General features: G+C 38.1%; 1 protein-coding gene across 1 annotated transcript in view; it reads right to left on the minus strand.

Moving 5' to 3' along the window:
• Positions 1-4,537, minus strand: part of LOC117664875 (uncharacterized) — a 36,111-nt gene extending 31,574 nt beyond the window's left edge. Inside the window, exons 1-2 of the mRNA XM_034416248.3 lie at positions 2,421-4,537; positions 87-200 (exon numbers count right to left, since the gene is read on the minus strand). Of these exons, the coding sequence (XP_034272139.1) occupies positions 87-200; positions 2,421-4,487 (2,181 nt within the window). The 5' untranslated portion in view covers positions 4,488-4,537. The remainder of the gene's footprint in view (positions 1-86; positions 201-2,420) is intronic.
• Between the last annotated feature and the right edge of the window lie 10,664 nt (positions 4,538-15,201).

Consider the following 15,201-nt stretch of genomic DNA (forward strand, 5'->3'; position numbering starts at 1 on the left):
ACCTTGCTTCTGCCTCTTCGATCGCTCAACTTTACAGTGGGTTAATAAGTTAATACAAGGATCTCTAGTAAAATACTTTATCTTACCTTAATTAAAATCAGCATTGCAATAATAATCATTACCAATATTGTCAGAGAAAAAGCCAATTCGAAATGAGTAATGTTGCCATTCCCGTATTTTGGAATTCTCTTCCTTGCTATCTGCAAGGTTAAACAAAGTGAAATAGAAGATGTGTTCATGTATTGCAACATTTTCTTCATCCTGACTAATGATATAGAGGACAACTTGTACTCATCAGTATATATCGGACTATTCTGTAACACCTTAGTTCTCAGATAATGTTAAGCTAGAACTTGCTTAATTTGAATGTCTTAGCCCAGTGATGGCTAACCTTTTTGCCATTGCGTGCCAAAAGCGGGGGGAGTGCAGGGAGGGAGCGTGTGCGTGTGCCCACACCCATAATTCTATGCGCCCTGCCCCCATGCATGTGCGCGTGCGTGACCCCTTGCGCTCCCCCCACTTTTGGCATGCGATGGCACGGTGGGCCCAGTAGGCCCATTTTTTGCCCTCCCCAGGCTCCAGAGCCTTTCTTCCGGAAGTTGGCAAACGGGCCATTTCTGGCCTCCAGAGAACCTCGGGGGTGGGGGAAGGCCATTTTCGCCCTCCTCAGGCTCCTAGAAAGGCTCTGGAGCCTGGGGAGAGAGAAAAACAGGCCTTCCCCACACACACACCCCAGGCCCTCCGTAGGCAGGAAACTGTCTGTTTCTCTACTTCTGGTTGGCCCAGAAGGCCTGAAAATCAGTTGGCCAGCGCGCGCATGCACACTGGAGCTGAGTTCGCGTGCCCACCAATATGGCTCTGTGTGCCATCTGTGGCATGCGTGCCATAGGTTCGCCATCACGGTCTTAGCCCATATCCCAATATAAAAATTTAGCAATAACTATAATCGAAACCCATTTCTTGAAGATACTGTACTAATCCATAACATGTTTTTAATTATGTTTTATTATCTTGAACTTAGAATCCTGATTTATTATTCATTTATACTTTGCCATACCAGAGGCCCTTACCAATTCATAGTAAACTCAAGACAAGACAAAGGCAAGTTTCAGAACTTTTGTTCCCCTCCATGCAGTCTTGTAATTTTCCTTGGCAAGTTTTCCCCATCTATCTTGTCTGCTGAATACCAGACAGATGGAAGAGTCAGAAGTCTGTATGCCAAAGCATCTATTAGCTCCACAAAAACTGACAAAAAACCCATTGGATTATATCAGAAAAAATAGGCAGAATCTTAAAAATGCAAGTTCATAATAAACCCACTTTGGAATTATTACAGTGAACACACAAATCATATATTTTATTAAAAATAAGTTTATAAAACATTAACAAAATGTTCATAAACCACTTACTAAAGTGGTTTACTTACTATAAATATAGATGGGAAAAGTATTGTTGCTGCTAGGACATGGGAGAAAACATATGTGTCAGGGTAAAAAATATTTTTTAAAAAGTAGCCAGGAATTAGGTAAACAAGCGGTGATTATTTCTTTATGTACAATGCTGTATATGGATTATTACAAAAATCTCAACTAAAGTAAACCTTATTTATTATTGTTTGAATAGAGATATGTACTGTATATTATTGTTCAAGTTTCATTTTTACCTACTGTTTAGGAAACTTTTGTCAAATTTACTATTAAAAAGAATTTAGATGTTTATTACAGCATCCATTTTGTCCCTTTAAAATAGTGTGTCAAAATTCAAAAACAGAAATTAAATTGATAAAACCAGCCAGAGACAATGGCCCACCATCATCTTGTGCAGGAAACATTTGACTCTACCATTGTTCGGTAAATCTTTTTTCTTTAAAGACCAGTTATCATTGTTACACAAAAGATATTGCAGACTCTTGCAATTCTTTCAATCCATAAAAAGGTCCTTTCCCCAGGGGGGAAAAAAAGTGCCATATATTTGGGTCTACTTACCCTTTAAAAACAGTTCTACCAATCCAGTTTTCTTAAAACCATATAATTTTATCTGAAATCTCTGTTTTAATTCTGGTGAACCCCATTCTGCTTTTCTTAGTTTTCACATTTCAGTTACTTTACCTTTGTGCTATATGCCACTCTCCCCAGATGCTGATTAGCATCTGTAAGAACTTTACATAAATACACATGTCGCTTTTGCTTGAGAATAGACATGGGAATCATACAGAGAAATGGTGTTTGCACATTACTATAAGCCATCTAAAAGGGGTTTTACTCTAGAACAGTAACTGCTTTTACAGAAATGAATGTGCAAATAATTTACACCAATTTGGTCTCCTGGAAAGAAAAAAAGGAGACATTTCTAAGTAATCAAGTCTTGGTCAGACTCCTAAGAGTGCACTTGTTAGGACTACTTATCTAGATTGATTTTACCTTATTAGGGGGCTTCTTCATTTTTCTGGAGCTTGCTGTAGGAATATTGTTTTCATTTTTAGCCGGCAAAAATGGAAACTTCCTCAGAGCAGATAACCTCTTCAAATCTGCTGATCTAACAAATTTTGTCAGGAAAAAACCAATTGTATTGAACAGTTCAGGACAAGACTTCTGGATATTGGGTTCTTTGCAGTCTATTTTGAGGACACGCATAAACCTGACAAATGTGTTCCTGACAGCCTCATTGGGAAAGATAGTTGCCAATCTTTTTTGCCACTCAGATTCAAAGGCATAACGCCGAAGAAGAAAATTATTAGTGGTTGACAAAAAATCAAATGAAGGTGGAGCAGAGGTAAAGTGTCCATGATGCTCCCAATATGTCTCATCAGGCAACAGTTTGTTCAAAGTTTCAGACCCCTTAGTAGTAATTCTGTGCTTGCTTCCTCTAATCATTAAGTGTTTGAGAAGATTTTCCTTTCTTCCTGAGTCTTCTTCTTTCTCCGAAAGTTCCTTCTCCAAAAGTTTGTCAGTTATTTGTTTGTTCTGAGTGTTTTTCTCTTTTGCCTGTTTGCTGATTACAAAGTGCTTTACATGGCTGGGCCTTGCTGACCTGTTGCCAGATTTCAGAATAAAGACCACTTTACCAGGCTGTTCCTCACCACCATCATCCACCATAATAGAAGAAGTCAAAGTGGGCAGCTTAGTCGGAAGATGTAAAATGGAGCGTTTCTGTAAGGAGTGAACTGATGTTTCAGGAAACCTGTTAAGGGATTCCATTTGGATCTTCAACTCTGGAGTTTTCTCTTTGTTTTCTCTTATTTTTTCTTTGAGAGTCACCTTCGGCCACCTCTTAACCTTCAGACCTTCTGAAATATCAATAGCCACTTCCATTTGGATCTCAAACTTGGAGGTTTTCTCTTTGTTTCTTCTTATTTCTTTGGGAGTCACCTTTGGCCACCTTTTAACCTTCAGAGCTTCTGAAACTTCTGTAGACACTTCCTTTCTAATATCCAACACTGGAGCTTTCTCTTTGTGTCTTCTTATTTTTTCTTTGAGCATCATCTTCGGCCATCTCTTAACCTTCAGAGCTACTTGTCGCCCTGCAGAGATCCACCATTGTTGAACCATTTTATGTGAAGCACTTTTTTCTTGCTCTCGTAGCGGTTTTCCAATGGTTTCTGCAAATTGTAGACCATTTCTTACCAAACAAAGAAAAAAATCCTTTTCCCTTGAATTTTTTCCACCCTCCTGATCTTGCTGTATTTTTCTTTGATACCACTTTAATCTTTTCAAAGGGTTTTTAGTCCTGAGCCTTATTTCACTGGAAGTTTCTGAAATTTCTTTAACTACTTCCTTCGGGATATCCAACTCACGAGTTTTCTCTTTGTTTTCTGCAATTTTTGCTTTGGTAGCCAGAAGCACTTGTCGCCCTGCAAGTTTCCACCGTTTTTCAGCTATTGTATGTGAATTATGTTTTACTTGATCTTCTGCAAGTTTTCCTGTGGTTTTTGCTAATCCTCGCCTCTTTATTGGTAACCTAACAGTTAAGTCTTTTTTTCTTGGATTTTTTTGAAGCCAATGATCTCTCTGTACCATATTCTGATGGTTCTTTAACCCTTCTAGATAGCTTTTAGTCCTCAGGCTGATGTCCCTAGAAACTTCCAACATTTCTGTAGTTAAATCCTTTTGGACTTCCAACTCTTGAATCTCTTCCTTTTTGGTTATTTTTGCTTTGGGTGTCACTTGTAGGACATTGGATGATTTGTACAGTTTTTTCAGCAGAATTTCATGAGATCCCTTTTCATCTAAATATTCATGAGGGTTTGATTTAGTTAATCTACTCCATAATTTTAAAATTGATGACCTAAGAAATTCAATGGAATGACCAATTGTCTCCTGAATATGCACATTGTCATAACCAGGAGAAATGGTATTCCCTTTGCAATTAATGTTTGAGGCTGGGCTTGGAAGTATGAATCCATCCAATCTTTCAAAAAATACCAGAATTTCAACCAGGAAAATTTGGGTCACCAAGGGGGCAACACATCTCATGATACTCTTGCTCATTTTACTCAAGTGAGGGATGCCTTGGAATATTGCAGCCAACAATTGAAATGATTCTATGCAGTTACCAAGCAACCACATGTTATTCCATATGGAGGCTGCAGGACAATGCCACTTTTGTGATATCAGTTTACCATGATTCCCGACATCATAGAATTCTCAGAACCATGACAACCATATAGGTAGTGGCCTCTTTTATAAGTAATGAGTTGATTTTATGAGATCACACAGATATTTGTGATTAATGTTTTTGGATCAGAGTCACAGTAGGGAATACCATCTGCTTCCACTGGAAAATCAGATTGTAAGGCCTGGCTATCATTCTCCAGCTACTAAAACAAATTACTACACATTACTTATAGCTAGAAAAAAAGGGGAATATGCAGCTGAGGAAGGAAAGTAGTAGGACTTTAGCTTATATACCTCCCCATAGTGCTTCACAGCACTCTCTGGGCAGTTTACAATGTCAGCATATTGCCCCTAACAGTCTGGGTCCTCATTTTACCAACCTTGAAAGGATGGAATGCTGAGGAAATTCTGAGCCGTTCATGATCAAATTCCAATTGTGGACAGAGTTGGCCTTCAATAGTGCACCTAAGATAATCATCCGTAGATAAACATAAATTCCTGTGAAACACACAGCTGTCTTCCTTCACCCAAAGTTTATTTATTGTATTTGTGTCACATTACAAGCAGCCCAAATCCTGGGAGTTTATATGATAAGTACATCTGTGGGACAATTTACAATAGTCATGGTAAATCTAAGAAACATAAAATCAACCTTGAGAATATTAAAAATGACAACTCAGGAAGAAAAAAAAAAAAGCAGTAACAGCAAAAGTGACCCAAAGTAATTTAAATGTCTGAATAAAATCTGGGACATCAGCCTGATTTCCAAAGGAAGACTTTTCCAAAAAATCAGTTATACTGAAAAGCAATCCCTCCTGGTTTCATATTTATCTCAGGGATATTTGTGGAGAAGAGGGAACATGATGATGGTATGTGCATTTAAGTGCCATGGCAAACAGAAACACCATTTTATCAAATGTCCTAACTAGTAAATGATTGCCGGTGGCTTTGGGGTGATTAAATCATCACATGCTCATCATTTTCCTATAATTGCTTTTGATACACATACCTCCCCAGAATTAACCTTTGAAGAAAAGGAAAAGCCAGCACAGAAATAAATAATTAAGGACTTAATTTAATGACTAATTTAAATTACTTGCCTGCATAATAGATTGCCTCCATTTAAACATTGACTGATCTATATCCCTGACAATTCGTATATCGAAAAACTTCTCTCACACACATAAACACAAGCATACAGACCCTAGCACCCCCATACAATTCTTTCTTAATCCTGACAAGAAAAAGAGGACAATAGAGGACAACAGGGGAGCTAGACTGGAGAGAAAGGTGAGGGAAAAGCTTGGAGAAAGGAAAGGAAAATGTAACTGGAAAGGGAGAAAAGATGTTACAAGAGGGGATTTCAGCCCAATTGACTTTACCAAGCCTAATCACAAGGGCATCCATACTTTTCAATAGCAGTATGTGCATCTCTTTCTGTTCAATAGTTTCCACTATTCTTAGTAGCCCATTCCCTCAATTTGCAATGAACTGGGTGTGGGTGTGGGGGAAATAATCGCCCTATTGGATATTTATGATAGAAAGCTGTTATCTATTTTATTGAAAATATTTGCTCTTTGTGAAAAAAATATATGGGGCCAAGTATATTTCTATTTCTATTAGTAAGTAATTTATTAGAAAAATATAAAAATAATACTATCCACTCAATCATTATTCATTATAAGTAGGCAATTAGTCTTTTTTTTGGAAGAGTGCTATCTTCTATTGGTAGCTTGCATTTGGTAGCTTCACCACCCAAATGCTCTAAAAACAAGAAGAAACAATCTCCAGTCTGGATAATGTGCTTAGGAGAGAAGAGGATAACTTTCTAGATCAACAAAAAGGAAACAGAATCTTTGTCAATAATCTGCTATTCTCCTTCCATGTTAAAATCACACAAGATCTTCTTTTCTCCTACAGGGTCTAACTGTGAAAATGACTATTCAGTTGCCTAGGAAGAGAGAGAAGAAAGATCTTGATAATTTATTTTACAAAGGCTGAATTCTTCACTTCTCACAGATTTTTAATACAGTAGATTTCTAAACATTCCAATCTCTTGGTGCTTTCTGCAGAGTTTAACAGAAGCTGCAAATCGCGGAATGGGCTCCTTCCATTCTTTTTCCATCAACTTTCTCTATAAATTTTCACATGAATTTCTTGGATTGACATAGGATATTATCTATTGTTGAAAGAAAAATCAATCTGTTCAGTTCCAAGCCGGGAAAGGGGCACTGGAAATAAAATAGAGGCTAGCTACTTAGGAAAGTAGGTCCATTTATTTATGTTGACCAGAACCACCAACAGCATGCATTTCTGGGGCAGCTGATTAACTGGTTGAATCAGTGGATGCTGCTGAGGGTTGTGCAATGTCTGAAATGCCCCTATGAGTTGTGCAATGTAGTGAGCTCTGTGTCGTTTGCTATTCTAATGGTGGCGGCTTAATCATATTATTTCCTAAAGATCACGTCCTGGTCTTAGAATTTGGGTGGAGAAGGAAGTAAATTTTAATCCCATCACTGGAGGTGAAGGTGTGTTTTGTTTGTGAATAGGCACATTAAGAAAGACTGGCTATAAAAACATGTTTCTCCTTTCCTCCTTTGGGGAAGTATGATGTTTTGCTTCTTAATATTCCCCAAAATATTTCATTCTCAGAGGGCGGGTGGGAGGGATTCCTATACTATGAAACACAAATTCTCTGTCTTTCAGATAAAGTTTGGTTAAAATATCATACAAAACATCTGTAACTATTTTAGTATGTTAATCAACCCATCATAGTTTATAAACTGTAGCAGATGCAATTACTACAATTGCATTAAAAAGGGGCTTCTCATTCAGGATTTTTGAACTAAAATTAACAGTACTTATTGTTTCTAAAATGCAAGAGTGTTTATAATCAATGACTATAATCTGTTTATAATCTGGTTAAAAGTAAGATTTAGAATTAATTTAGGTGTGATATGAAAAAATCACCTAAATTATGGCTAAAGTTGGTTCTCAGAAACAATCAACAATAATGTGCCCCAGAAATGGGAGATTCAGTGAAGGAATAAGTCAACTGGAAAATATTGGCGTAAGCATAAATATCAGCAATGTAAATAAGCCAACAAAATGAGCCAGGAGTTCCATTGATGCAGGAAAGATGAGAGGAGCCAGGGGATTAAATCATTTTGTGATTTATGATGTGGATAAAAACAAAGTTTCTACAAAGGCAAATAGATAACAAGGCCCAGAGAAAGGGTATGTGGAAGCATTAAATTAAATGCATTGGGAAGAAAAAGTAAAAGTGTAGAGCAGATAAATATGTTCACAATAAAGAAAAGAATATATTAATTCAGGCCGTTCAACTTCTACTCTCCAACTCGTCAATGATGATATTCGTCTATTGTATTCGAAGAGGACCTTGACATCTAACAGGTTGTGGGCTACCCACGATGTGTCTGCAGGTGGCTGGTAAGGCCTATATGGGCACAAAATGTTCTGCCAGGGCAGACATGTGTGGGCACGATTGTTGCAGCATTGCAGTTCTGGCTTTGTGGAGTGCTCGCTTCTCTTGTGCTATGGTTATTCTTCTGTCCTCTGATGTCTGGCAGCCTTGGTGGATCAGCGTGCGCCATGTTGATTAATCTTGTGCCAGGGTTTCCCAGGAGGTGGTGTCGATATCCAGGGACTTGAAGGAGGCTTTCAAAGTGTCTTTGTATTGCTTCTTTTGTTCCCCTTAGAGCAATTCGCCAATAGCTGCTAACTGGAATAACGGAAGCTCTGGTCCAACTCATTGGGAGGCTGAAAATGCTACTTTAGGTGACATGAACAATATCTGAGGCAGAGTAAAAAGTTTTAGAGAAAGTGTGTATAAAATAAATTTAAAGGCCTGCTTTTATGCAGTATGTTAAGCTTCAGACAAACCAGGGATGGGTTCTACTTACCTTTACTATCAGTTCTCAGTGGGATTGCACATGCATGCTCACTCGCACACACACACTTCTGCGCATGTGCAGATCGCTTATAATGATATCCAGGGCAGTGGACTAAGCCTCCCGCCAGTTTTACTACTGGTTCTTGCAAACCGGTCCAAACGGGGGCAACCCACTGAGACAAACCATATACAAATATACAAATTTAGAGCAGGGGTGTCAAACTCAATTTCATAAAAGTCTCCAAACTTGGAATGGTGTGTGTGTGTGTGTGTGCATGTATGTATGTATGCACAGCACGCCAAAGGAGATGTTCTTCTCCCAATCCCAGACATTGTTGGCATTTCCCTGTCTGGTGCATCCTCCCAGCAAAGGAGGAGGCAGAGGACACTGCTGCTGTGTGTGGAACTGTGGAGGAGAAAGTTTGCAGGAAGCAGTTTCCTTTGCCTTGAAAAATCTCTGGAGAGCAAGAGCAGGCAGCAGGGGAGCAAGGCTCCCTGGTCCTGCATGAGGGAGGCTGGCTCTTGTTTCCAATTATGTGTTCTTTAAAGCACATGTATTTACAATTCTTTACTAATGCTTTATTAAGTTTGGGGAAATTATTGGATTGTATAAATATGATTATGTGACAAAAGCAAACATTTCTTTCCAACATCCAAGAAGCCCAGAAATAGAGTTCAAAATGTCTGAAATTTCCATCCAAAGTTTAGTTTTTGCAGGCAATGCTGGTTAGATCCCTAGGGCCTCCTTGTGGGGCTGTCCTTTGGGGGGAGACCAAAGCACCCATCCATTCACTTCCAGATATTTTCCACAAAGCCTTAGAGCATAGTGTGCTTTGGTGGCCCAGGGGGCAAGGGGATGGGAGTTCATGGGAGAGGATGCCCATCAGATGTTGGGTGTCAGTGATTTAACATGTGTGGTATGCCAATGAAAGGTTTTGGCTTTTGGGCTTCTGGTGGGTATCTCCTGTGCCACCCTCACTGTACCCTGGAGCAAGGCCTTCCCCTTTGTACTTCCATTCCAGAGCCCTGGGCAGCGGTGGGCAAGCACCCAGTCCAGCCCTCCAGCACTGGGATCCTGCAGCTGACCCCATCCCATTCCAGTCCAGCTTCCTCAAGGGGGCATTGGCTTACCTCCTTCCATAAAGGCAAAGCTGTTGCCAGAGCTGGGATGCCATTTTTTCCTCCTCACATCAAAATATTTCAAGTTTGCCCTGAAATTCTATTTTGTTTTTCCTTTTAAAATAGATGAAAGTAATCCAATATGTTTTTCCTTCCTAGCATTTCAGACTTTTCCCTCCCTGCTTGGCTTGTTCTTCTGCTTGTACTTTTGCCAAACTACATGATGGTTAGAAAAACCTTTCTTTTCCTTGCAATTCATTCATTATTTAAGCTGTTTTGGAGCAGCCTTTGAGATTTCTAGCTGGCTTGCAAAAGATAAATCAACACTTTCCTTACAATAAAATATAAATTTTAATGGTGAAAATGTCAATGAGCAAGTACTGGAATTTCTTCCATATAGATTATCTTCCCATCTAGAAAATAATGTGTTTAAAATTAATTTCTTTTGGAAATTTCTTTTAGAAACTCTTTCACCATCAACTAGAGCAGAGGTTTCTAACGTTAGTGGGACTGGGTCTTTCTCTGGTTTTGCATACTAGATAAGAACAAAGTTCTATTTGACCCAGAAATTTGTTTTAAACTGGCTGAATAAATCCTGCTAGAAGTTTACAAGCAAGATAGCATTCTTAGTTTTTCTATTTCTTTTTAAAATAGAGTTTAGAATTGTATATCTACTCTGCAGTTTTAACAATACAATTTACAATTACCATATAGCTTTTCTTGTCACCTCCATAGTCCAATTATGTATCAAAGAAGCCAAAGATTTATATAGTAAAACACTAAATATTTTATATTTTCCATTTTGTTGACAGTCATGAGCTATTAACCAACACCTAATTAAATATCCTGATCACTCTGATCATTTTATTTAAACTTTTATTTTCAGATTGAAATTATTTTATTTCTTTAAGAATGCCCTAATTTTGTCAAGTAACATGTAAGATATGCAGCAGTTTGATTTGTTTATCTAATTGGCTAATCAATATCAGTTTTAGGTATGTAAGGTGCTTTATAGTCATTGATTGAATAAAGATTATTTTTCATTCAGAAGAAATAAAATTGAAACAATATAATACCCAAAAATTTATCTCCCCCCAATACTTGTTTTCTCAACTATGTAAAATGCTGAAATAAATTTTTTGAACAAAAAGTTAATACAATTTATTTTGCTATTGTATTTAGATTACAAAAATCACTGAATGTCTTTCAGCTTAATGCATAACATTGCTCTCTTAGAAAAACTTACCACTTCCCCATAGAGGAAGGCTACTGATGTCAGACACCACTTTCCTTGTATTGCTTTGTTTCATGAAACAATGAACTGAATTTGGCTACTCTAATAAAGAGACAGAAAACACATGCCTTCAAATGGGGAAATTTTTAAAAAAATAAATCCATGTTGCTAGGGTAAAAATGTATTTGTAAACGTACTCAGGCTTAAAAGTTACAGAAAATGTACAGTTGTATACAAAAAGAACTCTTTTAGAACTTTCCTTATAAATCTGGCTTTTGGACAAGTACATACAATGGATAGAATCAGGTATGCATTGTTGTACACAAGGAATTTATTTATTGGATGAAAATGAAATGTCTTCAAGGAAAAACAAAGTCCATTATAGGCTAATTCCCCCCCCCCACCTTTCCAAAGGGCAATTGGACTTTGTTTTTCCTTCATTACCTCAGTAGCAAAAAGTTCTAAATATCTCTTTACTGCCATCTATTGGCTATCTAGATATTTGCAAATTCAATATCCTGGCCCTACTGCAACAATCCTTGAAAGCCTGCTGTGAAGGAAACATCGTATATTACACTGGAGGGAGGGGGGGGGCGGATATAAATTAAATAACTAACATAAAAAAGTAAAACTGGAGGCAGATTAGGTGAAATGTGAGGAATATGTAAATTCCAGAATCACCTACAAAATCTAGTTAAAAGAAAAGCAAACAATTTGATATAAACAGGATGAAAACAATTCTTTCAGATGATAAAACAAGGATTTTATAGTACATTCAGCCTCCATTTGGTACTGTGTAAACTCTGCCATATCTCACAGCATCAGCTGTAATGCTGGCTGTAAAATGTCTCCAGGAACACTGACTTGAAATGATTGGGTGGAGGGTACAATTTCAAAGTCAGGTTTTCATTGGCAATCATATCTGAAGTCACAGAGGAAATCTCCCTTCTAGACAGTTTATGACGTTTTGCTTGTGTCTTGAGAATAGGGCTGGCTGGTTACCTGCTAATAGTAACCTTGCAGCTAGAACTTGGTAACTTTCTTCAGCTGGATAGCTTCCAGATATTGCAGGTTCATTGATTTCCAGCCAGGACATTAGCTACTGCTGATGCATCCAGTTTTCGGTTTCAGCCCTCACATACCATTTTCAGTGCAATTGCCCAGCTTTAAAGGGCATTTCCTCCAGACTGCACACAAACTTCACTTCCTGCCTATGTTTGGCAGGTGTTGCCATTAAAACCACATCATCTTCCTATCTAACTCAATGCTGTATGAAGCCAATATTAATATATGTTTCTTTGTATTTCCTAAATTCTTAACATTATTTAATAGCTTTCCTGACATATTGGCAACACTATGGGATTTTCCGAATGCTTATTTTGTTTTCTCCCTGTTAAAATCAGACTTGCTCTAATAACAGTAATAAGGAACTGCTAAAATTGAAGTTGCTCTCAAATTGAGCTCAACTTCGGGTGCTGTCATGGATGCAACCACATTGTTTTCAAGCAGTGCCATGGAAGTGGCTATCATTGCTGCTTTCTCAGCTTTCCCCTTCTCCCACCCCACAACTTCTCTGTCTAGTCTAAAGCCCTGGTATTTTAGCAGTCTCCATCCAGATCCAACTCTGCTTAGCCTTTCCAATCCCTCAGACAGCTAGATAGTGCCTCTTTAATGGAAACTATCCTTGAAATCTGCTGTCACTTTGAAAGTCCTCTTCCCAAGTATCTAGCAGGCAACATTTCTCAGTTGTTAGCTTTTATCACAAGTCAATTTTCCCCCTCTGTGAATGAATGGATAATGCTAAAGTGTTGCATAACTTTGCAGGCTACTTTGGAGACTTGTTCCTAATGAGGCAATGTTGAGTCTTATCCACATGTACCACCCTCCCTGCTGCAATGTTTCTTAATCTCAGCAAATTTAAGATGTGTGGACTTCAGCTCTCCAAATTCTCTAGCCAAGATGCTCGAAGTTTTTGTTGCAATTTCAACTTAAAACTGGAAGTTGCAAGCAGATCCATCTTTCTGCAGATCAAAGGTGAAAACGTTATTTTAGAGCAGGGTGGGCAAGCTTTTGTGTGGCAGCGACTACTTTGCTGTCAAGTGGTATTCTAGGGATGAACTCAAGAAACAGATGTAGTCAAGAACAGAATTGTGGGCAAGAGTAGATGGGAAAAAGTGAAAAGTCAACCCCCCTTCTCCAAACACACATCCCCTTCATTGAACCAAAACAAAATTTCAGAATTGAGTTCCTATTTTGATTGCCACTAGCGATAAAAAAAAAATCACACATCCAAACAGTTGTTGCCTGATGGCAGGTAGATTCACACAGCCAGGTTATGAAAACTTATTAACCAACAATTCAATCTCATGAATATTGCACAGATATATCAAATGCATTTGAAGATATTGTTATTTTGTCATTGGTACATAATGATCAAAATAAGACCAAAACTCATTGGCTGATAAATTTTTTGGCAGGTGAAAAAGGAAGAAGAGGCAAATCTTAGATATATGAGGTACAGTCTGTAGATTAGAAAACAATTCCTTTTGGAGTTATGTATGTATGTATGTATGTATGTAGCTTCTATGCTGCCCATTCCTAGGCATCTTAAAATCAATAAAAGCAACAAGGTAAAGCATTGAAATAATAAATATTTAAAAATTGACAAAGATGGCAAGGAAAGGAGAAATATGGGAAGTGAGGTCTTATCTTAGTCCACTAACCACTTCCAGAATGACATGTTCACATTGCGGCCCCAGTTAGTTGGCAGAGCCAGTTCTTCAGACCTTTTTGGAAGGCCAAAAGGGTTGATGTGAGTCTCACCTCAGGGGCATTAACTTCTACAGGGTGGAATCCTCAGCAAAAGACACTCTTCAGTTGGAATTCCTTGACTGAGGGGGGTCTGCAGAAATATGATTGGCAACATATCCTAATAAATGTTGAAATTCGTACTTCATTTGGGAGTTCTTTTAATGGAATGTCAATTAAAATATGGATATAAAATTATATGCATGACTACTTTCCTCTCTTTCTTTCCTGGAGGAACTCGAAAATCTGTTTGAAGAACTCCACAATATAACTATATAACTTTGGAATTAAATTTAATCACGTGATCTAAATAAGATGGAACAAGGAACGGAAGTGTATATAGGAATATCTGTGGGTGTGTCTTTTTCTCTGCGTAGACTGTCTATTAATTAAAGTTAATATAATACCTTATTTTGTACATGGATCCTTGAGAAAATTGTACTCCCCAAAGCAAATTGCTGACAGATGCAGAATTGGAACCCAAACTAATACCATTTATCATATGGTGTTTCCTGTTTCTTGACTGAAGCTATGTAATTAGCTTTGCTTTATGGAAAAAAAGGAAGTTTGTAGGAATACAAAAATAAATTCTTTAAAAATATATGGGTGATCATCAATGGTGGGTTGCCCCCAGTTCGGACCGTTTCGCAAGAACCGGTAGTAACACCGGCGGGAAGCTCCGCCCATCGCCCCGGATGTCATCATCGGCGATCTGCGTATGCGCAGATAACACTGGCAACGAGGGTGGGATGAATGGAACGGAGGTTGCATTGCTGATTATTGTGAGCTGACTCACTCAGAGCTGACTCACAGGAGCTGATTTAGTTGTTGCCATAGATGCCTAAACCTAGATTGCCTGGGGCTTAAACTGGTTCCAAGGAAAATGGCTGCATTATTATCATTTGCTCCATGCAACCCAGCCTCTGAGACATGGGATTCCTATCTTGTTTGTTTTGACTACTTCCTTGAAGCAAATGATTTTGCTGAGATCACTGACAATAGGAAGAGGGCACTTTCCTAAACTTAGGTGGCCCAGAGATTTTTGAGATGGCCAGGGCTCTCCTCGCTCCATTGACTGTTCAGTCTGTGCCATGGGACGTGCTGCAGAGCAAGATATGGATGTATATAAAATACATACTTATGTACATTACATATATATATACACATACACATACACATACACACACACACACACACACACACACACACACTGCTCAAAAAAATAAAGGGAACACAAGCAGAAGACATCCAAGATCTGAATGAATGAAATAGCCTTATCAAATACTTTGTTCGTTACATACAATAGTTTTGTGTTCCCTTTAGTTGTTTGAGCAGTGTATAAACTACTGTATGTAAAGAACAAAGTATTTAATAAGGCTATCTCATTCATTCAGATCTCGGATGTCTTCTGCTTATGTTCCCTTTATTTTTTTGAGCAGTATATATAAAACATAAAATTATAATTATAGATAGATACATACACACACACACATATACATATGTATGTGGTGGGT

The sequence above is a fragment of the Pantherophis guttatus genome, chromosome 4, assembly GCF_059756535.1.
Source record: "Pantherophis guttatus breed Tessera chromosome 4, ASM5975653v1, whole genome shotgun sequence".
Lineage (NCBI taxonomy): Eukaryota > Metazoa > Chordata > Lepidosauria > Squamata > Colubridae > Pantherophis > Pantherophis guttatus.